Raw genomic sequence first — 23,508 nt, forward strand, 5'->3', positions numbered from 1 at the left:
CCAAATAAAAAAACTGTGAATGATAAGAAATGCATACATTCTTAGTTAGGTAATTCATAAATACTCCAAATAAAGAGAGACATTTTAAACACAATTTTTAATAGCAGTAACAATCTGTGTATTACGGTTCTCCAGATATATATATATCCCTGTGACAGAAACACAGACAGGGGTTCCGTTTTTCACCCTTCGAGCATAAAACCCTAAAAAGCCAAATGTAAAAAAGAAAACGCCCATAAAAAAGGGCGTTGCAAAGATACAACGCGTTAAACAAACATACATACTGCCATGGCACTTGAAAGAAAAAAAAGGGTTAGCAATTCCAAGCAAGCTACTGTCAAGGTTATGCGAAGCAAATTCCTGTTTATGTACGAAGGTATAAGGTTCATTATACAGTCCACGATTTACGACGGCGTCGCATTTCACAGAATTGTGATATCAAGTGGTATCAACAACAATATATTTATCTATATGCACATAAGATGGTAACAGTGGTTAAAAACGGTTCAACAAAATTATTATTATAAATAAAATAACTTAACTTTTTGTTAAAGATCTGTCATCTCGTCTGGTTCTGGCCTCAGTCGACCCCAGAGCTGCAGGGCTACTATGAAACTCGAAACTCGAAGTTCATGTCGTGCGGTCCCGCTGACACTTATACTATTTAATACGAGTGCGAGAGGAACGCTACGATACGAACTTCGAGTTTAGAGTTTCGTAGTAGCCCTGCTGGCACTTACCTCTCGCAAAGATTAGGAATAACAGTTCAGAGAGGTAATGCGGCCAGTGTCTTGGGGTCAATGCCTGTGGCAGAAAATCTTGACGACATTTTTACTTTTTTACACCTTAGTTTCCGCGCTTGTTTTATTTGTCACCTAATTATACCTATGCTGACGAAATAAATGAATATGGATATGAAGGTTTTATCAGCAAATAAATTCATTATAAAATTAAGCTGTAAAAACACCATATGGCTTTTTAGCCCTACATGCACCACGCGCATTTAGTAAGCGTGACATTCCTATTTTTCTTACAACTAGTTCTCTGAGTTTAACCAATACACCCGCCGCGTGTACTCTATACATTTACGATGATAACCTATCACTGTTTCATACAAACACCGGCAGTTCACTTCCGAGCAGCGCCCGCGCCGCCCGCATCGCGTTTAATACGAGTCATACAAATCATACATTTTATACAAGTCATACAAATCATACATTTAGTGACGCGAATGTGACACGATGAAAATTTGGATTTTGTTTTTATGTGTCTTCGTTGCTGGAGTTTCAGGTATTTTGTTTTATTCAGTAGGTAGGTACTGCGTGCTGTCAAATTTAGTGTCAATTGTTGCCAGTGTGTAAAATTAAAAAAAGAAAGATAGAAAGAAAACATTAATGACACTTTCATTATTTTTTAACACCCGACGTAAAAAGAGGGGTGTTAGGTATAAGTAAGGTACCTAAGCAAAGCTTGTGTTATGGGTCCAGGGCTAGGTAATAGACATACTTAAATAGATAGGAAAAGTAGAATTTCAACCGGAATAGGATGGCACCCGGATTGCCAATCAAATTATTGTATTAAATGAGTGACATTTTCATATCCATCGATCGCTTACCATCAGGTGACCCGCTTGCTCGTTTGCCAGCTGTTCGATAAAAAAAATATCCACATATGGAACTTTATTATTTTGTGTCTAATGCCAAAAATACTACAAAGGGTAGGCACTGAAGTTTAAGCACCATAATATTTTCCCAATAAAACTTCCTTTTCCGATAAAATACGATAGAAACCATTATGAACTAGGTACCTACATAATTGTACATAATAACAGTGATATGATATCACATATTATTATACACTCAAGACTCCAAAAACAAGCATTAATTTTCATGCAAATATCTGCCCCGACCATCGACATCTAATGTATAGACTGCATGTTCCTTACATCAATCCTTACCTACTTACATTAGAACGGCGGACAAAATTAGTTCACAGCGCGGTTTTGTGAACGTCGTCGGGTGACAAACAAGCGTCACTAACTGCAAAAAAAGATTAGTGGAATATTAACCTTACGACCCTATGCATAAGTTTGATTATCCCTCTTGACTTTAGGGTGGTAATTGGTGACTTTTGCTTGTCACCCGATGGTTTCACTGTTGGTTTGTTGACGTCCGTGACAGGGGTTGTGTCAAAGTAATATTGATGAGATGATTGAGGCGCGGCGCGTTTTGTTCCAAACAGCTAGTCTAGTGCCGTAAGGTACATAGATACCAACGGCCCCGACCATATTATCTTCATATTGTCATGTTTCATTGGCCCTATAGCGCGCATGTCTCAAGATTTGCAAAAGCGCCTGGTTGGCACAACTGGAGATCAAAGGGTCGGCAATTATCTCTTTTAAGGAATTGGCATAGCTATTTCAACGAAGAAACTCTAGGAGCCTTTTGGGCACAGTGCCAATTTGGCACAGTTAAAAATAAAAATTGTATAGTATTTGTCAACAAAGTTTTTTACAGTTTGGGGGATTTTTTAGTAAACAATAGTTGTTTATGCAAGGGTGGAAAGTTACTGTTTCGCACGAGTGCTTTGGTATATTGAAACAAGAGCAAGTGGAGGACTCTATGATTGAACCACGAGTGAAGCGAGTAGTCAAATAGTAGGTAGAAGGAGGAAAATAAATTGAACACTCTTAAAAGTCAGTTTCAAATTATTCATGATTTTTTATCCGCTGGAATACGCCCGCGGCTTTGTCTCAATCGCAGAATTCTTATCCCGTGGAAATTTCTCAAAATGAATCCGTGGTTGTGTGTGTCTCCAAAAAAGGGGTAATTTCTAAGTAAAAGTTTATATTTCTTGATCCAGGGTTTGGGTGGGATATATGACATTTCATTATGCAAGTAGCTAAACCTAATGTACCTAGTAGTAAAATAATAATTATTAGAATTGGTAATACTGACTGTGTAAAACTTTTTTCCCTCCGGTACGTTCTGAATTTACACCACGCTACATACCTACCTATTTTCTTCCTATTTGTTGTCTTTTTTGTAAATAACGACAAAAAAACTCATGTAATAGAACAAAACGTAAATTAGTATTTACTGTAGTTATTTATTTATTGGTTTGCCAACAGATACAATACTATAAAACTTACAATATAATCTTATGGTCTAATATAATAAGTTAACAGAGTGTTTATCCAATTATAGGAACATTAAGAATTCGTTAACAGAGGGAAGTAACGATGAGCGTGCTCAGTCTCACTATTCATTTAAAACAAAAATCCCTGAAACTGAGGAAATAAAAGAAATGCATAAAACGCATAAATTCATTTGACAACTTATACAATTTCAGGAACTTGGCTAACAGAAAATTTAACATCAAGAATTAGTCCCCCACACCAATACTATATTTACAGAGGAACATTCTGTACTTATTCAATGAGATAGATAAGAGGTCAACCTTTGTTTGTTTTTTTAAACACTTTATTATGCTCTTGACATATTCTGCGGAGAATACTATGAGATCCTAAACCGAACGAACGAACGAACAGGCATTTATTTTCAGGTGCACCCCCGTTCATATTGTAACGGTCGAATTTTAAAAATCGTTTCCAGCCAAGAGGGGAAAAAGCTTTTTTCCACGCATATTTTATACGCAAAGAAAGATTTTTAAATGATTATAATAATTAATTAGTTAATACAAGGTTCTCGTGTATGTGGGAGCTTCATTGACTAAGACTTCATTCATTTCATCTTCATTGACTTCGTATACCTTGTGTCGCAACATAGAGCAACAACTCGTTTTTTTAACACCCCATGTACTATGTAGGTACTGTAATTATCTATGTTGAACAAATAAATGATTTTGTATTTGTATTTTGTAAAGAAACGCGCCTTTTTGAGCTAGTGAGGTGAAAAATGTATTTGCTAGGGTGCAATGAATAATACGTAAGTACTTAGATAATACTCGTAAATCTGAAAAACTGTTTATAGTTATTTCAAAGAAGGTACATACTCGTAGTTGCTGTAGAAATATTTTTCGACACATAAACGACAGTGTTGACGGGTATGAAGTCACTGCTAACGAAAATACTGAAATAGACGTGACTCACGAGAATAGCACTTCTTTGATAACCTATTAGATAAGTTTACCAGTTATATTATAAATGTACCCGACCACAAACTAATCCTACTAACACTATAAGGCGAACATTTGTGTTTGTGTGTGTAAGTGTGTCTGTACGTTTGTGTTACTTATCCGTTTTATTATGCCTGAGAGGAGGCCTGTGCCCAGCAGTGGGACGTATATATAGGCTGGGTTGATGTGAGTAATGGCTAATCTCAAAATGTATTAAACTTATCTCCGAAAATTGCATATTTCCCCCGGGATAGCGATAAACATAAGTTTTTCTGACAAAGTCGCCGGAAACAGTTAATGTCTTATAATAATAATCATCATCATCATTTCGGCTATATTCTTCCCACTGCTGGGTAGGTACATGCCTCCTCTCAGAGTGAGAAGGCTTGGACCATAGTTCTAACGCGCGCGGCCCAGTGCGAATTAAGAACTTCACACACACCATTGAATTACTTCCCAGGTTTGTGCAGGTTTCCTTACGATGTTTTCTTTCACCGTAAAGCTCGCGGTAAATTTCAAAATGTAACTTTCGCACATGGATTTCGATAATAATATCCTATTCATCGATGTCGACAAAACAAAATGACAGAATTCTCACAAATTTTATCGAAACCATTTTCCTTCTGATAACGAACAATAATTCCGTTGAATTATGGATCAAGGTTAATTTCTTACTTTAGCGTTGTTTTCCTGTTCTTTCAAACAAAAACTTAATTATCGAACACATCGGCCATCTTTGATCTGTTTCTCAATACGCAATAGTCTATTTAGCACAACGAAAGCGTGTCAAAACATTAGCATCCTACTAATATTATAAATGCGTTTTTTTTTGTAAGTCTGTTTGTTTATATGCTTGTTTGTTTGTTACTCTCGTCGGTGTCGGGGGACCGCTAAGGTTAATACTTTAAAAAATACAACATATTTAGTTTCATGTTAACCTTAGCGGTCCCCCGACACCGACGACGCTTAGATAAAAAAATATTACTAGATACTTACACTAAATTAACTTAGGGGCTAATTTTGCGGGAAATCAGCATAGACCCCGCGGGATAGGGATAAACGAATTCTTCGCAGATGAAGTCGCGGGCAACATCTAGGTAGTGCATAATTATTTTTTGCTTTTTAATTGTCTTTTTAAGCGGCTTTTTTTTTCGGGCGTTTTTATTTTTATTTTTGTTGGCGTTTTTTTATGTCGGGGGTTTTTTAATTTTTTTATGAAACATGAAACATACTCGTATAGCTAAGTTGTTGAAAATGCAGAACCACTGCAAGGAATCACTTTCACGTAAATAAAACTGCATCGAAATCGGTCCATCCGTTTTAAAGCTACCATGCTACAAACAGACAGACAGTCAGACATACATTAGCGTCTCTTTTTGCGCAGGGGTTAAAAATCACTGGCAACAACTAGTCTACAACAGTAAAGTTGCGTGGTAACAATACTCATTGACATAAGGACAATTAGTGTGCAGTATGACCAATATGACCATCAATTATATTTTATTAGTGGTTTCTTAGTAAATGTTGGTGAAAAACAACGTGAATCAATTGACCGCATATTACTCAATAAACTATGTCAATGGGCACGCGGTAGTAGTGGATCCATCCAGCCAAGTTGTAGATAAAAGAACCGGCGCCAACGCCGTGTGCATTGTGCAATATACATTAACCGTTTGGAGCAACTTTTGATCCCAGAAGCCAACATTTATGTGAAAAAACCTATACTACCATGTCATTCGCTTCTGGACCAAGACCGAAATATAGAGTACAGTTGCTGCTTAGAAATCCTAAAACAATTTCTGTATTTTTGATTATGGGTCAAAATTCTTTTCATTGTCTTGCTTTTGTCCCCGAAAAAATGGCACGGAGTTTTTTTTTTATGGAACCTAGTGGCATTTTTAATTTTTCTCTAGTTAAATATTAGTTAACCCGAAAAAACAAACATTGGCACCACATTTTTTTTTATTTCTTAGAAGACAAATAATATCGTGACAGAGTGGTCAGAAACAATGCAACGAAAAGAATTTTGACCCTTATATGAAAAGAATAACAATTAAATTAGTCTGTATACGTAGTTCTACAGATTACTCTTTACATTTTTTTTAATGCTGATTACTGCAAAACTTTGTAACTATGTTAGAAATACCCTAATCTATCTGTACCTACTTATCATGCTATAACCCAGGGTTTCTGAAACTTATGGCTCCACGTACCCCTGTTAAAGTTTCTAGACGATAGCGAACCCCCCGCCCCAAAAAGAAAGTAATAAAATTGACTGTTGGAGAAACTAAAAATAAATAATACAAAAATACTCCAAAAACCAATCTTAATCATCTTGCTAGTCTTGCAGCCTGGTGGTTTTTGGAGTCACGTAAACCTTGTCGCGAACCCCCTACCGTCGAATAGCGAACCCCTAGGGGTTCGCGTACCCCACTTTGAGCAACCCTGCTATAACCTATTTATTCATAAATACAACTCAAACGACTATTGAGCTATTAACGTTTAAAGGTTTTTTGTCAGCAATGCCGAACTTATGGGATATTCTTCATATGGAACTTGGCTCTCATTATCACATTTATGTTTCTTGATAGGATTAGTAATTAAGCTAAATGTGCAGTTGTTAGGTAGTCATAACTATGACAGGAAACTTCGTTAATAACTAATACGTAGGTACTTAAATTATATAAAAAGACTAAACCGCGCTTGCTTTTACAATTAAGTACAATACCTACCTAGTGCCCTATTTCACTAACCTCAAATATTTTCAGTTACATATCGCTGCTTTAATACAAAAGAGACACAAATAAAAATAAACCAAAAGTTTTTTACTGCAATAATCACATTTTAAATGCTATTGAAAAAAAAAATTCGATAAAAAACTTTTGATTTATTTGGATTTGTGTCGTTTTTGTAGTAAAGCAGCGAATGTTCGAGTGACAATTTATTATAAGTATCAAAATTTAATGGTACCTATGTAATTATGTTATGACAAGACTTTTTTTCCTAGTCGACATCGCATTATTGTTTGTAGATTTGTCAATTAATTAATCCGAAAAATCCATATCGAAAATACGGGATGACCATAAAAGTAACAAAATTTGAAGTTGAAATAAAAAATACAAAAAGACTCCAAAAACCAATCTTAATTTAGAAAGAAAGTAAAAATAAATTTATTTGACAAAATTCGGCACAGCAAAAAGAAAAAAAAATACAATTAAAAATAAGACAATCCTATTACATACTCTTAAATACTAAAAAAGAAAGAAAAAGAAAAAGAAATTGTGCCGAAAGAAGCAAAAAGGGCCACACTCGTACTCAGCGTGTTGCCACGGCAAGCCGCAGCGCTGATTTTCATTATGACCCTTTAACTTTTGATTGCTTAATAGCGACATCTCTTGTCCGGGTAAGCGGTTAGTTCCGATGGAGTGCTGAAAGTTTCTCGATGAGGGCAGAGGGCTACAGCATAGATATCGCTAGTGTCGCTGCTTAAGTGACTAAATAAGAAACAAACAAGCTGAGATATGTAGTGCATAGGAGAAATTTGTGTCTGTACTCCTGTCCAGTGGTGGTGTACCGGTATGGCACGCAGGGGCTCGATTCCCAGCGCTGGCCTCTTTTTCTGGTTTTTCTGTGCATCTATGTTTCACTTTCTATTTTCGATGTAGATTTGTCGGTAAATCTTGACATGAGATTAAAGCTGTGTCAGGTCTGCGTTACAATTGTAGTGTTTCGTGATTATCATACGCGTATTTTCAAAACCCCCGACATAAAAAAACGCCAGCAAAAATAAAAATAAAAACGCCCGAAAAAAAACGCCCCTAAAAAAGACAACCAAAAAGTAAAAAATAATTATGCACTATACCTAGCTGTTACCCGCGACTTCATCTGCGAAGAATTCGTTTATCTCATCCCTATCCCGCGGGACTATGCTGATTTCCCGCAAAATTAGCCTAAGTTAATTTAGTATAAGTATCTAGTAATATTTTTTTATCTAAGGGTCGTCGGTGTCAGGGGACCGCTGCCTAAGGTTAACAGGAAACTAAAGTACATATGTTGTATTTTTTAAAGTACCCGTTATGCGTCTAAGATTCCTACCGCAGCGAACAAAAGAGCTGATGATCTTGAAACGGCTGAACCGATTTTGATAAAACATGTCTAAGAACCATCGCTAGAAAACCAGCTTTCAAATAAAAAAAACCGCATTCAAATCGGTCCACCCGTTTAAGAGCTACGGTGCCACAGACAGACACACAGACAGACACACAGACAGACATACAGACAGACACACATAGCGGTCAAACTTATAACACCCCTCTTTTTGCGTCGGGGGTTAAAAATGGCTCTGTATATGAAGTGGTAGTAGTACCCGTCAGGGCAGTCAGCGAGGTGAAATAGGACCCAAGACCACAATTCCAGTAGGATAAGACCAAGCTAGATACATTATAATAATAATTATTATTATTCGAGTATCGAATTGACAATCAACTCTTTTCCGAAATCGGTTAATAAATAAACTACGGAATCTGACATTGCAGGCGTTAGTAATTTATTTAATGACGCCAGAGACAAGTGTCTCCGTCTTATCTATTAGATATACTAATTAATACCTACATAATTATACCGCTAGACAATTTGCAGTACCTTTGACGTCATTCGGCACGATTATGCTAGTTTGCAATTATTACTTTGTCCTGTTTAGTCAAAATAATGTAAATCTATAAAATATGGATTCTTAGTGTACGCTTCCATAGAAAGGGTGATTATTCGAGCGATTCAACCGCCACATTTTCGTGGTCCCATTTTGTTGTGGGCTGTAGAATTTGATGACATTTTCTATTATTTTCTACACGTCTTATACTTCTACTAAATGTCCTGGAAACTGTAACAGAATCTTCTACCATGCCAACAAAATATTGGAAAACCCCCGACTCTGTCACTTCAAAGTTCAATATCTCAAAAACGGTTGAACCGATTTCGATGATACATATCTAAGAACTATCGCTAGAAAACCAGATTTCAAATAAAGAAACTGCATTCAAATCGGTGCACCCGTTTAAGAGCTACGGTGGCGCAGACATAGCGGTCAAACTTATAACGCTCCTCTTTTTGAGTCGGGGGTTAACAAATACCCATGAAAATCAAACGGAAGAAATGCTCCATTAATGACCCAGGGGGCTACTACGAAATTCGAAAATCGAAGTTCGTATCGTACCGTCCTTTTCACTCTCGTATTAAATACAATAAGTGTCAGCGGGACGGAAAGATACGAAGTTCGAATTTTGCACTTCGTAGTTAGGGCCAGGAGCGGAGCGGAGCGGAGCATGTTGAAATCCACATCACATCTGCAAGAGATCTCTGAAGGAGAGTCTGCAAGTTAGAATTATAACTCAAGCACTCTTACTCTAAGAGGATGCCTGTGCCTATTGGTTTTAAGATTTTGAACAAGAACGTAAAATAAGAAAATTGTAAAAATGTACAAAACTCTTACATAATTATGCGCATGAGTAAAGTCAATATTATTATCCAATAAACACTAAAAACAGCTGTTCAAACAAAAAGCCACTCTCTCCAAACACAATAAAGTTGGATTTCCCACGCGCTCAAATTGACAGTTGGATGTAAAACTAATTAACAGATGCGCTCAGTTACACGCTTATGGTATTAAGAATAGAGTTGACTTTAGTTTTTGAAGAGCTTTGGCTTTAATAAAGTAAACAGTGAAGTCAGTGTTGATTCACGTGACCTTAAAGGTCACAGTTGTCACGGGTCACCAGTAGAACTGTTTCAACTTTTATATTATTACTAGCCTCAACCCGCGGCTTCGCCCGCAATTACTTTAATTTGAACTTTACAATATTAGTTTTGGCAAACATGCCCGTTGCTGAGACATATTTGTGCGGATTTTGCCCCAGGCATTTTTCGTGAAATAATACAAAGACTCAATGGTTTACTTATAGGTCTATAAATATTTTTTTAGAGATTGGCCTGAAAAAGGTTACGGTAACAATTTGAAAGGACAACGTTCGCTTCCACAACGCCATCTACTGATTGCAAACGAAGTGAACGTTAACAGGTCGTCTTGAGAGCTGAGGTATGGTACACGTCACCGTTCTTGGACAGCGCCCTCTATTTTCCCAACGAAACGCATTACCGGAATATCAAGTATCCCATGTCTCAATGCAGATCTTAGTTTATCTGTACGCCAAGTTTCATATAAATGCGTTCATCCGTTATTGCGTGATGCAGTAACAAACATCTAAACATCCAAACATTTATAATATTAGTAGTAAGATAATAAACTAAAAAAACTCTGGTATCCCCTAAAGTGAAACCTGGATAGATGCCGTGGTGGGATAGATGTCTCATTTTCTAAAAATCTCCCAAACACTTACCAAAATTGTGACTAAAAATTAATAGTATAAAAAGTGTAAATGCCAAAATAAAGTTTTCCATCAGTAGGTAAATTAAAATATTTTCTCTTGATTATGAAATACAGTTATTTAATGGAAAGCCGATTTCTGAAAAACCTTTGTTTACATTTTTTCCATTGGGTTCAAAATCAGAGTTTCATGGAGTCTGGGTCGGATCGAGTCACGACAGCGCCCTTTGGGTACGAAAGCATTTTCAGCAATCTATTTTGTATCTTAGCCTTATTCTTTGTATTTTTTATATGCCAAGAAGGTGCACCTTGCACCTCCGTCTCAGCAACCGCAGAGCCATAAAACAAGCTTATTATACGTGTATAAATTTTTATACATAAATTTTTAAAAGGGCAGACAAATATTTAAATTTTAAGGAGAAAGAAAGTACCTTTATTTAACGTCATAAAACAATCGCAATTACAAAAAAAAACGAACATACTTACCCAATTTTACGTTTTGTTACAGCTCAAAGCGACGAAGATGATGTCCCAGACTACTGGGACGGTGACTACAATGAACAGTGGTATCAAGATCAACTGGAAAAATTAGGCTTAAACAACGATGATGATAAAGCACCAGAAGACACCAACAACTTCAACGACTACGACAACATCGCCAACGTAGGCAACCAAGAAAAGAAACAAGACGAAATGGACAAGAAAGTAGAAGAAGAAATTCAAGAGTTCCAAGAGAACTTTAACGAAAATGATGCCATCAATGATTACCAGTATGAAGACAATAGATCTGAGCAGAGCGAAAAAGTCGGTGATGATGAAGCTGATGATAAAGCCCAGCCGATTCGTGATGACGATGATGCCAACAACAAAAATGATGAATATGATGAGTATGGTCTTAATGTCAAAGATGATGTTGACTTACCACCTGCTCAAAAAGACGATGAAAAAGATGTCGAAATTTCTAAAGACGACGATGTTGTTCCACTTCCAATACCCCCTCAATACAGCGATGAAGTTAAACAGATAATGGAAGAAACAAAGGCTATTTTAGATGAGGAGGAGGAAAAACCTAATGATTTTGCTGAAGATGATGTTAAAGAAGATGAAAATATTGATGATGAAATCAAAAATATTTTTCAAGAAACTGAAAAGATTTTAGAACAGACCGATAATAAATTCGATGAAGAATCCGACAAAAGTCAACAAATTGATAGTCCTGTGAAAGAAGAAGCTGATTTTAATATTGACGATGACGCTGAAAAGAAAATTGATGAAAATCTAAATGATAATATTGTAAGTGAAGATGAAGACACTGTTGATAAAGTATACGAAGACTTAAATGACGATTTGAGTTCACTATTCGAAACTTTAGATAAACTTACAAAGAGTGTAAATGAAGACGATAAAGTTGAACAAGATCTTGTAGATTACGCTGTAAACTCTGACGAAAGCCTTGACGAAGCAGCTGATTACGAGAATGTTTTAGACAGCAATCTGTCAGATCTATTTAGTGAACACAGTAAGCAGTTAGAAGAAAAAGTTGCAGAAAAATCTGACATCAATGACGAAGATGATATTGAAACTATGCCGGCAGAGGAGCCTCAAGAAGCAATTAATAAAATTGAATCAGTGAATACTAGTAATGAGAACGAAGGCGAAAAAGAATTAATCAAGTCAGTAAGCGTAGATGATCTAACAAACGATCAGCTTGATCAATTAATGAAAGATTTCGAAGTACAACATAGCGACGCCTTTGACGCTGTGCCCAATGTAGATCACTTTGTTAATAAAATTAAGTTACAATATGGCAAAACTAAGGTGATAACTAGTGAAAACTATCCCGCTGGTTATCCAACCAACAGGATTGTGGACTGGATCATCACTGGGGAAGGAGTAGGCATTGAATTCAATGTCACAGACTTTGCTGTTAACAGTGCACTGGGAGACTATCTGATGGTCAAACCAGGTAAGATACCTTTGCTACCTGCGGCTACACACGAGTAAACCATTAAGTAATACGTTGATTGAATTAAAATTCCGGGACTGCACTCAAATTTCGTGAGAATTAAATTAAATCGTGAATTTCATTACGTTTGCTGCACATGAGACACCCACGCCTAATTTCATGACTAGCGTTTGAAATTTATAGATTTTATGCCAATCCCGTGAAAATATCGGGATTAAAAGTAGCATGTGTTATTTCAGATGTCCAGCTATCTACTTACCAAAGTATTAAAATCCATTCCGCCATTTCAATACATTTAATTAAAAGCCGTAACATTAAAAAAATACAACGGGTTAAGCGCCTCAAGGAAGCAAAAATGGGAGGCTTTTGCAGTGGGACACACCACAAGCTAAGTAAAAAGCGCCTCAAATCTTCCACATTCTTTCCACCAGGACAAACGGACGACAGCGGTTCCGAAGGCCTCCTCTTCGCGTACCACCTGAACGAGCCGAGGGCCTACCGCTTCGTTGACGTGGACAAGCTCTTCCTTCGCTTCGACTCCAAGAACGGCTTCAGTTTTCTACGTGGCTTCAGCATCACTGTCAAGATGATTGGTGAGTCTAACGGCTCTTAATGGTTCATGTTTAGTTATATTTCGGGTGGAGACACCAATGTCTGTTTTTTTGTAAGTATCGAAGCATTACGAGACATAACCGTAAAACCGCAAAAATACCCCTTTTGGGAAAAATAATAAAACCTTTTGTAGCAATTATTGCCGATTTGATATTTTTTGGTTTACGCCTAAAATGTATCTATGAGTATATAGTGTTGCTCCTATTTAAGCAAAATGTTTGGTGTCGTTCTAGATGGTTAGTTGGTTACTGATGTGTCTACATCACACACATAAAAAGTTAAGATTTTTAAACTTTTCTTATTGATTGTGCCATAAGAGCTACTTTCATACCAAGTGCAAATTTCAAGTTTTTAGGACAATCCGAAGTACTCTGTAGGTTTTTCGGCCCCAACGGCCGTGCATTCTCCGTACTGTATGGCCTGCCCATTGCCGGTTCAATGAGCTAATTCGCTTGGCTATTTGGTTAGCTGTGTGTTGGTCAGACTGTATTTTGATTGTTTACATTACGTATACATCTGGCTTATTATACTGGATGCTTCTTCTTCTTCTCTTTAAAATATGGCTTTTCTGTCCTAATTAATAGGACAATTTCGCCAGTGTCAAAGTAAACTCTCTTTGAGAGGGACGTTGTACGGTGATTGTAGTTTTTGCAACTTGATAGTAAAATTCCAGAAACCACGTGGGTGGAGACGACTTGCGCATTAAAAAATGTCAGACACGAGAGCAATATAGAATTTTGTAATCACTGTTCACTGTTAAGATTAACTGCCGCATAAAACACTATCAAAATTATACTTCAACTAGCCAAAGAAACAGAAATAGCAAAATTACTTAGATACTGTCTACATCCGCCATGTTCAAATGCTACAAATCGAATCATACTGGATGCTTACTGGTGCTGAAATCAAAATCAATGACAATTCAAAATGAGACCTTAAGTTTCTGCGTTTAATTTAAAGTGTAAACTTCAAATGTTATTAACAGTCATGACCTTCTTAGAACTATATCGTTTAATTATGGCCGTAAATCATGAAACTAGATACTTTACATAATAATGAAATCAGTTCGTTTGTTATGAGGCTCTAACAGTTGCTAATTGGCTACCATTTAACACGTCTTGTTGACAAAGTATTCTTATGTAAGTTCACGAATTATGCAGCACTAACACGTGTAAGCCTTAAACCGGGTGTGGCCTGTAATATGAGCAAATAATTAAAACATAGATCATACTCCTCAAACTGAACAACATTAGTTCAGCGACTTTTAAAAGTAATTCGTTTTTTAATTTTTATTACACTTTTAAGTTTATTCGAAGAAGCAATGTAAAGCAAAATGTTTGATGTTTGTAGCGTGACAGGCGACGTCAGTTGTGTTCTAGGATGGCGTACATTGATAGCAGTATTTAATTTGTATGAAAAAAGGAAAATTCAAACATTCCATTATTTTTAAAAGTCGCTGAACTAAAATGTTGTTTAGTTTGACGAGGACTATCTATGTTTTAATTTTTTGCTCGTATTACAGGCCACACCCGGTATGATTTTTTTAGCAGCCTGTGGTAATTTCCCATTGCTGGGCAAAGAAAGAAAAAAAAATTGCCACAAAAAAAAAACAGCAAATAATACATTTACCCTTCTCCGTACCAATCTACATAGCCCCGTGGAGTTTTTTAGACATTCTTAGGAAGTGTTGCCCTAACTTGAATAAAGATATTTTGACTTTGACTTTGCTTTTAAACTCGCTTTCACAGAAAAAAAACCGCATAGAAATCGCGCCATCCGTTTCAAACCTGCAATGGTGACAGGGAAAAAAAATTTTTTGGGTGTCTGATGTTTTCAGTTAGTGGGCGTTCAAGTAATACGTAACGCAATTTTTGGAGATTTTGACCCCCCAATGTAACATTATTCTGTACCCCCCTCCCCCGTCCTAAATGTTACGTAGCACCAAAATTACCATTTCTATTATTTTTTTTTAGCTTTTCTTTAGGCGTTTTCCGAATTAAGTTGTCATTTTTTGGCACAGTCATACTGCAACTCAGCATGAGAGGATTTGTAAGCCAAGAACAATCTGATGATGGACATTATAGTATGTACTTGTTAAAAAAAAGGCGTAACGCGTTGTTTATACCGCCCTCCCGCCCCTGTAACGCATCGTAACGTTTTACAAGACCCCTCTCCCCCCAAATTGCGTTACGTAATACTTGATTACTCCCTTGTTTAATTAGCACCTTGTACATGTCCGCGGACCTGGAGACGAGCTGTCGGTAGGCCTCCAAACAAGATGGAGCGACGACCTGGTTAAGATCGCGGGATCGCGGTGGATGCGGAAAGCAGACCGGTCTGAGTGGAGAGCCTTGGGGCAGGACTATGTCCAGCATTTGACGTCTTTCGGCTTACATATGAGTATTATTTACGGCTGATATGACAATGATGATGATGATCTTCCAGCGCCGCTCCCCGCCGACCCTGAGCCGGAGCCGGAGCCCGAGCCGGTCCTGCCGGAGCCCCGCAGCGTCCTCCACATCATGCTGGGCGGCCTCACCCTCGGGGAGTTCAAGGAACTCCAGGAGGACTTCAGACTCCTGGTCGCTGACATGGCCACTATGTACATCAACGCTAATAGGATCAACCCTGGCATCAACAGAACGTAAGTATTACTGAATCAGGCGTTAGGTACACTTGAACCAACTGAATCGTGATCCACTGTGGAACCTTTTCGTAGAAAAAGTCAGTGACATCGCATTACTTGACAAGGGAATTTATTATGACACTTTCTGTTAGAACGTTCTACGGGGGGTAAGAATCAAATGGCTTAACTGTACTTTGCGGAGGTTCATATAAATGAAATATAAAAAAATACTTTGCTCACCCGCGTCCTTACGAAACTACCTACCTGCATGTACATACCTGTATCTATACAAGAAATGTATGTTCATTCATGCCACGGCACACGTGTGTGTGTACGGAGTAGCTGATTTGTTTAAATCACATAACCTCAACTATCACCACTCCCCCACATCACGCTGACGTGTTTCGAACTCAATCAGAGTTCATCCTCAGGCTACAGAATCTAGTTACAGTCAGAGTTTAACATCTGCCATTGAAAAATTAACATGTTCATCCTTTATTGAAATTACATTCATATAACTATAACAAACCTATCAAATGTTGTTACTTATATCTCTCGAGCCGCACCCATTACGTACAAACAATCAAAACTGTCTTATTAGGTACCACAAAGTTCTACATAAGCTCAAACAAAAGTCCGCTGTAAAAATAAAACACTAACTAGAAAGAGAAGATTGCGGAGACCACAATAGCTGAAGTGCAGTCTTGTTATTGTGATCAAAGAACACGTCGCTAGACGCATTCCTCGACTAGTTGGCCAACACATTTCTTGGACTACCTACTAGGGATGTAACGGATGTGGTTTTATCGAAACCGAAAGCAGAACCAGAAGTTTTCAATTTAGTTTATCGGAACCAGAAACGGAATCGGAACCGAAAACGGAACCGGAACCAGAATCGGAGCTTGAGTGATAGGTGGACGAGATTAAGGGTGGGTCTACTAAACCTGAGGGTCTATTGCGTAGCGTTTCAGACCCCTGCGATCACAATCAAATTAGCCTTGTGTTTGTTTTTGATGTACGCCGTTCATGTCCAGTCGCCGCGGTAAGCATTGACATTCGATATAACTTCCGTTTCAAAAGTAACGGAATCGTAACATCCCTGCTACTTATTACCACCTATTCCAAACATAGTGACAAAAAACTCAATAATAAAATTAAAGAATCAAATATTGGGACAGTGCTGGTCACTGTCCCAGTATTTGTCATATGTAGTTTAAAATCATTAGCACTAGAAGTGACAGCAAAATATCATTCATAGAACTAATTTAATACTAAAGGTAATTAACAGACTGATGATGATTTGATTGAGTGTATTTCACAACCGTCGCAATATTTTTTCGTCTCTCTCGCTGTCAATTAGTGCACATTTTTACGTATTTTCATAAATTTTCGTATGTTAGAGTACTCAATAATGAAAAGAAGAAGTAGTCAAAAATGAGTGTACAAAAACCTTCCAAGAGCGTGGCGGACATCGTATCGTAGCCATTACGAAAAAATCAAGTAATATTTTTCTAAGGATTTCGTATTTTATACGGAATCTTCCATAGTTTAGGTATATTTTATACCTTAGGCTGCTATTTACTCTTAAACTACTAATAATTCTCAAGCAAACTTAGCCGTTATAGTTTTCCTTGAAAGTTTGATATACTTACTACCACCCTGATTTTTTTCAAATTTTTCCACCCACCGGTTTAGATTTTAGAGGGGGGGGGACGCTCGATTTTAATGAAAATTTACACTTTAAAGTTGAATATTTCGCAAACATATCACTGAATCAAAAAGTCGTCTTAGCAAACCCGTAATGGTTTTAAAAGACCTATGCAACGATATCCCACACTATAGGTTTGGATGAGAAAAAAAAACACCCCCACTTTACGTCTATGGGAGGAACCCTAAAAAATTTTTTTTGAATTTTTTGTTGTACCATTTTGTCGGCATAGTTTACATATATATCCGTGCAAAATTACAGCTTTCTATCATTGATAGTCCCTGAGCAAAGCCGCGGACGGTCGGACAGACAGACAGACATGGCGAAACTATAAGGGTTCCGTTTTTGGCATTTTGGCTCCGGAACCCTAAAAAGTAGGAAAATATTGGGTAGATTATAACATGAATATTAAGTAACAAAACTATACCAATATTACAATACAAACTTTCGCATCATAATTAACATAATTATTACGATATTTCAAGCTTGATTCTTCAAAAAGTCTTTACAAAATGCACTGATAATTAGCGTTTTTTATCATAGAGTATTTGCGATATGTGTATATTAATCCGGTGATAAAATATACGTAAGATTGATAGGCCATTTTGAATTTTATTGACGAAATAATTACGTTTAAATTGCTTTAAATACATATACCTAGTATATGACTAAGAGGCAGCAAAATATTCGTTTTGTGCCAGAGGACACGTACAAGATAAAATAACTAATTAATGATATAGAAGTCTTTCCAGGTACTAAAATATTGAATATCTTTTATTCAAATGCAAATAAAATTGTGGAATTTCCTTACTAATATTATCAAATACGAATGTAACTCTATTATCTTTCTGCTTCTCTATCTGTAACCTCTTCACGCTAAAACAGCTGAAATGATTTGCTGAAATGATGCTGAAAAAAAAAACGGTGACAGAAAAAGAAAGTAGTGTTAACAAAGGTGGACTTATCCCTGAAGGGATCTCTGCCAGTCAACCTTTGGTAGTAGAGAATTGTTTTATGATATTTATTTATTTATTTATTATTATTAACATATGTGACGTTCACTATTGCTCCTCATCTGATGACATGCCTACTCTTTCAAGAGTTAAGAGACTTATTTAGTTTGAAGAGAAATACTTATGAGTGGAAATATAGATTAGCATAAAGATGGTTCTCAAGACAATAACCACCCGAAACTAAACCTACAATATTTTTTTTTCTATGTGTATTCTTACTATCCATAGTAAGTACGCTGACGCGTTCATCCTATTCGACCTCAATAACATAGCATTTACTTATTCAGACAAAACAATCCCAAAATAACTCGACGCGAACACAAATATTTGTTCCAGTTGCTCTCAAAATATTCGGCCGTCTAAAGATAATAAGAAAGTCCACATGCACTCCTCAGGAAAAGACAGGTGGCTGTGACCTAATTATTTTGTTTACGTCATTTTGACCCACTAACCAAGGGTCTGACCTCTTGACACATCCACCCCAAACACACCCCTTTAAAAAGAATACAGTCGTAACCGCACTATTTATCTGAAGCCAGTAAGTTTTAGCCCGTAAAAGGTTGTTTTTAAAGAGGTATTCTTAAAGAAAAACACAGTTTTTCACCTGTTTCACAACTTTTTACGCGTCAAAGGCGTGTCTACGCATGCGTGGGGCGCCGCGCATGCCCGTACGAAACGTCAGGTCTATTTCAGTAGTGCAGCCCCGACGCGAGAACACTGGAGCACGCTCCAAACATAAAATACAGGCTCTTAAAACAACAAAATATACCGTAGCTTAGTTTTAAGTAACTTGTGAGCAATACCCATGTCGGTGGTACTCGCGTTAATCAACTTCCGCAGTGTCATTAAAATTTAATAACAAAAACAAGTGAGCTCCAAAATGCGGCATTGCGACGTGCGGGAATCGATGCAGCCAGAATCCTTTGAGGCCAAATATTCAAATATTTAGTGTCAAATCAAGTAAGATGGAGCCGCTTATAGACAGAAACAACTTCGCTGTCAGCGCCATGATGACGGTCACCATGCAGATATTGTTCTTTACAATAGCATCGCTTTTCCAAAGTGACAAAGTGACGGATTTCACCGGAGGCGCTAACTTCATCATCATAGCGCTCCTGACCTTCTTCTTGGGGCAGGGCGGCAGTCACATGAAGAACTATGACAGCAGACAGCTGATGGTAACGGCCTTTGTGTGTCTCTGGGGCGCTCGCCTCTCTGGATACCTGATCTATAGGATATACCACATCGGCCGCGACAAGCAGTTCGAAGACCGTAAGAGTAACACGCTAAGATTCGCCGTCTTCTACAGTTTCCAAGCCGTTTGGGTGTTCGTCGTCAGCTTACCTGTCATTATCATCAACTCGCCTCATCACTCGTTCCCAAAGTCACCGAAAACCATGACTACGTTAGACTCAGCTGGCGCAGGAGTGTTTGTTATCGGACTACTGATAGAAACGTACGCAGACCTCCAGAAATTTGCTTTCAGACAAGAACCAGCGAACCAAGGTAAATGGTGCAACGACGGGCTATGGGGTCTCTCAAGGCATCCCAACTACTTCGGTGAAGTTGTGCTCTGGTGGGGCATATTTATAATATCCCTGAATGTAATCGAAGGTGTCGAGTGGGTCGCGATACTGTCGCCATTATTCACAACGGCTATCATATTATTCTTATCTGGTATACCGCTCCTCGAACGATCAGCGGACGAAAAATACCGCGATAACCCAGATTATTTATATTATAAGGCGTCTACGTCACCGCTGATACCAATACCGACGGCGATATACGTGGAGGTACCGAAGTTTCTGAAATTTGTGATGTGCTGTGAGTTCCCGATATACGATTCGACGGGGGATGAGTTCCCGGCGCCGACGATCGTGACCGAGACGACTAGCGTGTCGATGGTGCAGTCCCAGACATAGCTAACACACGCCGCGCGCGAGGACGGCGCGGCGAAGCACGAACACCGCCCCCAGCCCAACCACAAACCTTTGTGATACACGGCTGACGACAGACAGAAGAAACTACCAAATTCGCTGCCACTCAAACAGAACAACACCACCGATATGAACCTCTACAATAGTTACATGGAAAACATTAGGAAGAGTAAAGAAGTAGCTTTAGAATTACTTGAAGACACTAGAGATATTATAGAAGGTGTCACCATAGAGAACGAAGTTAAACATAGAACAAGAGAAACTCCTAATAGCGATATAGAAGTAGACGTAGACCCCGGTCCTAGTTCACAGAATACAAAAAGACCGACTGAATTCGTAAAGTATGGTAAAATTACTTTTGATACAACAGCAATATTGCACCACTATCCGCAAAGTTCGCAAAAAAAGAAGCCAGCGAACGCTAAGTTAGTTGTAAAAGTGGCCACTAAAAAGTCTGACTTAAACCTATCAACTGAGGGTACTCGAGATAATAACAACGATGTAAAATCAGAGAACAAGGAAAAGGAAGAGGGAAAGAAAGATAACTTTAATAATAATAAATCAGTTGCCAAAGCAAACTGCGTGGTCAAAGCCGACAATACAATCGAAGTGCTAAACAAACCTGTCAAATTCACAGAAGAAAAACTTGTATGAGACTTGGAGATACAATTTTTTTCAATGCACTTTCGGTTCTGTAGACTTTGGCATCGGCTATGGAGGCCGGCTAAAGTAAAAAAAAGAAACATATCTATATATGAAATGCTGTAAATATATTTGATGATAAGACTGGGGATAGATATCTTAATTTAAAGTAGAATACAGAAATTTATCAAAAAGCTAGAGCTATTTGTTCTTATAATAAACAAATTGAATAATAAATTGTTGTGGATAGAATATCGTTTTAACATATAGTATAAAGCAGTTGTAGTGTAGATATAACAACGTCTCAGTCCGTCTCATTAGTCTCTAGTATGTACCAATAGGGGTTATTGAAGAGGCGCAGAAGCTTCAAGTTGCGGTAAGTTATTATTTATCTTTTTTATAATTTGTTACTAGTCGATTCAGGCATTCTTTCTCCTCAAGCACGTGTGGTAGCAGAGGAGCAAAATAATGGGGTTGTGATTCACTAGTTTTAACACCTAAAATTATTCAGTAATTATCAAGACTAAGCAAGGGAGTAAGCTGCCTCTGTTATTTTTTAAACTCAATGTGTAACAAGCAGATATAAATTTATATTTATTGTATTTTCCAATTTTATTTTTGTATTACTTCACAAAACTACTGTACAAAACAATACAATAACTCTTTGTTAAGCTTCATGTAAACAACGGTTTACCTTCGCGATCTAAACTCATAACTACTCTCTACTCAAGACCACGGTAACTTCTTTATTTTCTGCTTTATTTATATCTACAGTATTTGAATTTCAGTGTATTGTACAACGTCAAGGGGCCCTTCTTGGTACGAGTATTTCACTGTTCCTTCATTACAAATGCGCATATTGCTGATACTACAATGTTTTCGCTTTGTATGCGTCATGTTTTAGTACATTACAGTTGCCATTTATCTGTAATGATACTAAAAAAAAAAGTAGAATTACATCCCATATCCGCATTGTTTCAATCCATTCTTGGCCATGACTCTTTAACCATAGGGATACCAACCTGATGTCAAAACATATTAAGCTGTGGCAAATGATATTCATTATTTTCAATTGGCTATTTTGTGTATTATTGTATAATATTGTCAAAATTACTTGGTAACAATTTCAACCAATGTTACGTTTGGAGTAAAAAAGTAAGTCTGTAATTTTTGCATGCTGTTAAAAATCCTGGTTCTTCTTTGTCTTTTTCCAATATTTTGGTCGGCTCTTCTGATGAACCGATGATCTATCCTGAGTTGTCTTCTCAGCGAGTTGATATTGTCTCAAATGCTTGGGTTTGGGCCAAAATCTTCCTCTACCATTCCTCGTAATTGATGCCAGGACTTCCCAGGCCATCTAGTCTTACCGTCGTCTCATCACGTTGATTAAAAATATAAAATTTATGTCAAATGAAGAAGGAAAATAAATACTCATACATTTATAATGAATTCACTATTGTATTGTTAAGAACTCTGTTATCAACCGACATACTTATCAAGTTATCAATGATCCTCATATCACATCAGGTATATTTATACGCAATTTCATAAACGTCACAGAGCTCAGCCATTGTTCAAATTATACTTACTAATTTTATTTATATATATATGAAAGTTATTTGTTTTAAATTTAATACTCTTTCATATTGACTCACCATTGAAGTGAAGATGACTTATCCCGCAGTAACATTGATGCAAAAAGGGATAAAGAGAACTTTATCCAATCTTTCAAAATTACATTCCTATCCATACCTACTGTTGAATGCATTTTTGACGTCAACCTTAACAACAACGGCACCCGGTCGTCTCACCGGCATTGAATTGTATTGTATGGTACTGTTTGGAAATTTAGTAACAAAAAAAAATCAACTGCCTTTAGCTAATGGTTTAAACGAGTGAAGCAAGATAAAATCTAGTAGTCATATACTCGTAGATATGTATAGTTTATAATAATAATAAATTTATGAGCTCGATAAATAATATTTAGTGCTTGTCAACATTATCATATGTATAGGTACCTACTGGTACTAGGTAAGCGTTACGTAGAGTGAGACAATGGTTAACACGGTCGTACTCAAGGTTAAACATTGGTTCAAGGATAACCATTATGTGTTAGTTATTTTACCCTCGTGGATGAAACTATTTTTATTTATTTATTTTTTCCGAAACGGCTGAAAAGGCAAAATTAACCAAATACAGGGGTACCGAATATATTTCAAACCTACTCCAGCTCAGTCGGTCTAGGGACCTGGCAGCCTTGGACCAGTCGGGTCCTACTCGTTTTTTTTAGTTTTATTGCTTATTGTCTTTTTTATTTACATCTTTCAACATTTGATAAATTACAGAATCTAAAGTCTAAATCTAAGTGAATCGAAGTGTTTATATTAAAAGTTTTTTGTACTGATTTGTGGTGTGCAATAAAGAATATTTGTATTGTATTGTATTGTACAGAAAATATTTGTTAAAAACACAACGGACAAGCGAGCAA

The 23,508-nt window shown here is 37.2% G+C and overlaps 3 protein-coding genes across 4 annotated transcripts in view; all 3 read left to right on the forward strand.

Moving 5' to 3' along the window:
* The first annotated feature begins 1,119 nt into the window (after positions 1-1,119).
* Positions 1,120-23,508, forward strand: part of LOC141440467 (uncharacterized) — a 33,243-nt gene continuing 10,854 nt past the window's right edge. For both annotated transcript variants that reach the window (XM_074104984.1, XM_074104983.1), the window contains exons 1-4: positions 1,120-1,290; positions 11,025-12,482; positions 12,914-13,075; positions 15,540-15,738. In XM_074104984.1, coding sequence (XP_073961085.1) covers positions 1,242-1,290; positions 11,025-12,482; positions 12,914-13,075; positions 15,540-15,738 — 1,868 coding nt within the window. In that variant the 5' untranslated portion in view covers positions 1,120-1,241. The remainder of the gene's footprint in view (positions 1,291-11,024; positions 12,483-12,913; positions 13,076-15,539; positions 15,739-23,508) is intronic.
* LOC141440468 (uncharacterized) lies at positions 19,138-20,376 on the forward strand. The gene has a single exon (XM_074104985.1). The coding sequence runs from the start codon at positions 19,407-19,409 to the stop codon at positions 20,361-20,363; it is 957 nt and encodes a 318-aa protein (XP_073961086.1). The 5' UTR covers positions 19,138-19,406; the 3' UTR covers positions 20,364-20,376.
* Positions 20,501-21,272, forward strand: LOC141440469 (uncharacterized). The gene has a single exon (XM_074104986.1). It carries the CDS (start codon positions 20,508-20,510, stop codon positions 21,030-21,032), a length of 525 nt encoding a protein of 174 aa, XP_073961087.1. The 5' UTR covers positions 20,501-20,507; the 3' UTR covers positions 21,033-21,272.

The sequence above is a fragment of the Choristoneura fumiferana genome, chromosome 22 (genome assembly GCF_025370935.1).
Source record: "Choristoneura fumiferana chromosome 22, NRCan_CFum_1, whole genome shotgun sequence".
In the NCBI taxonomy this organism is placed as follows: Eukaryota; Metazoa; Arthropoda; class Insecta; order Lepidoptera; family Tortricidae; genus Choristoneura; species Choristoneura fumiferana.

Coding starts and splice junctions, on each gene's coding strand:
- LOC141440468 (XM_074104985.1), top strand. CDS start 19,407: ATGGAGCCGCTTATAGACAGAAACAACTTCGCTGTCAGCGCCATGATG.
- LOC141440469 (XM_074104986.1), top strand. CDS start 20,508: ATGAACCTCTACAATAGTTACATGGAAAACATTAGGAAGAGTAAAGAA.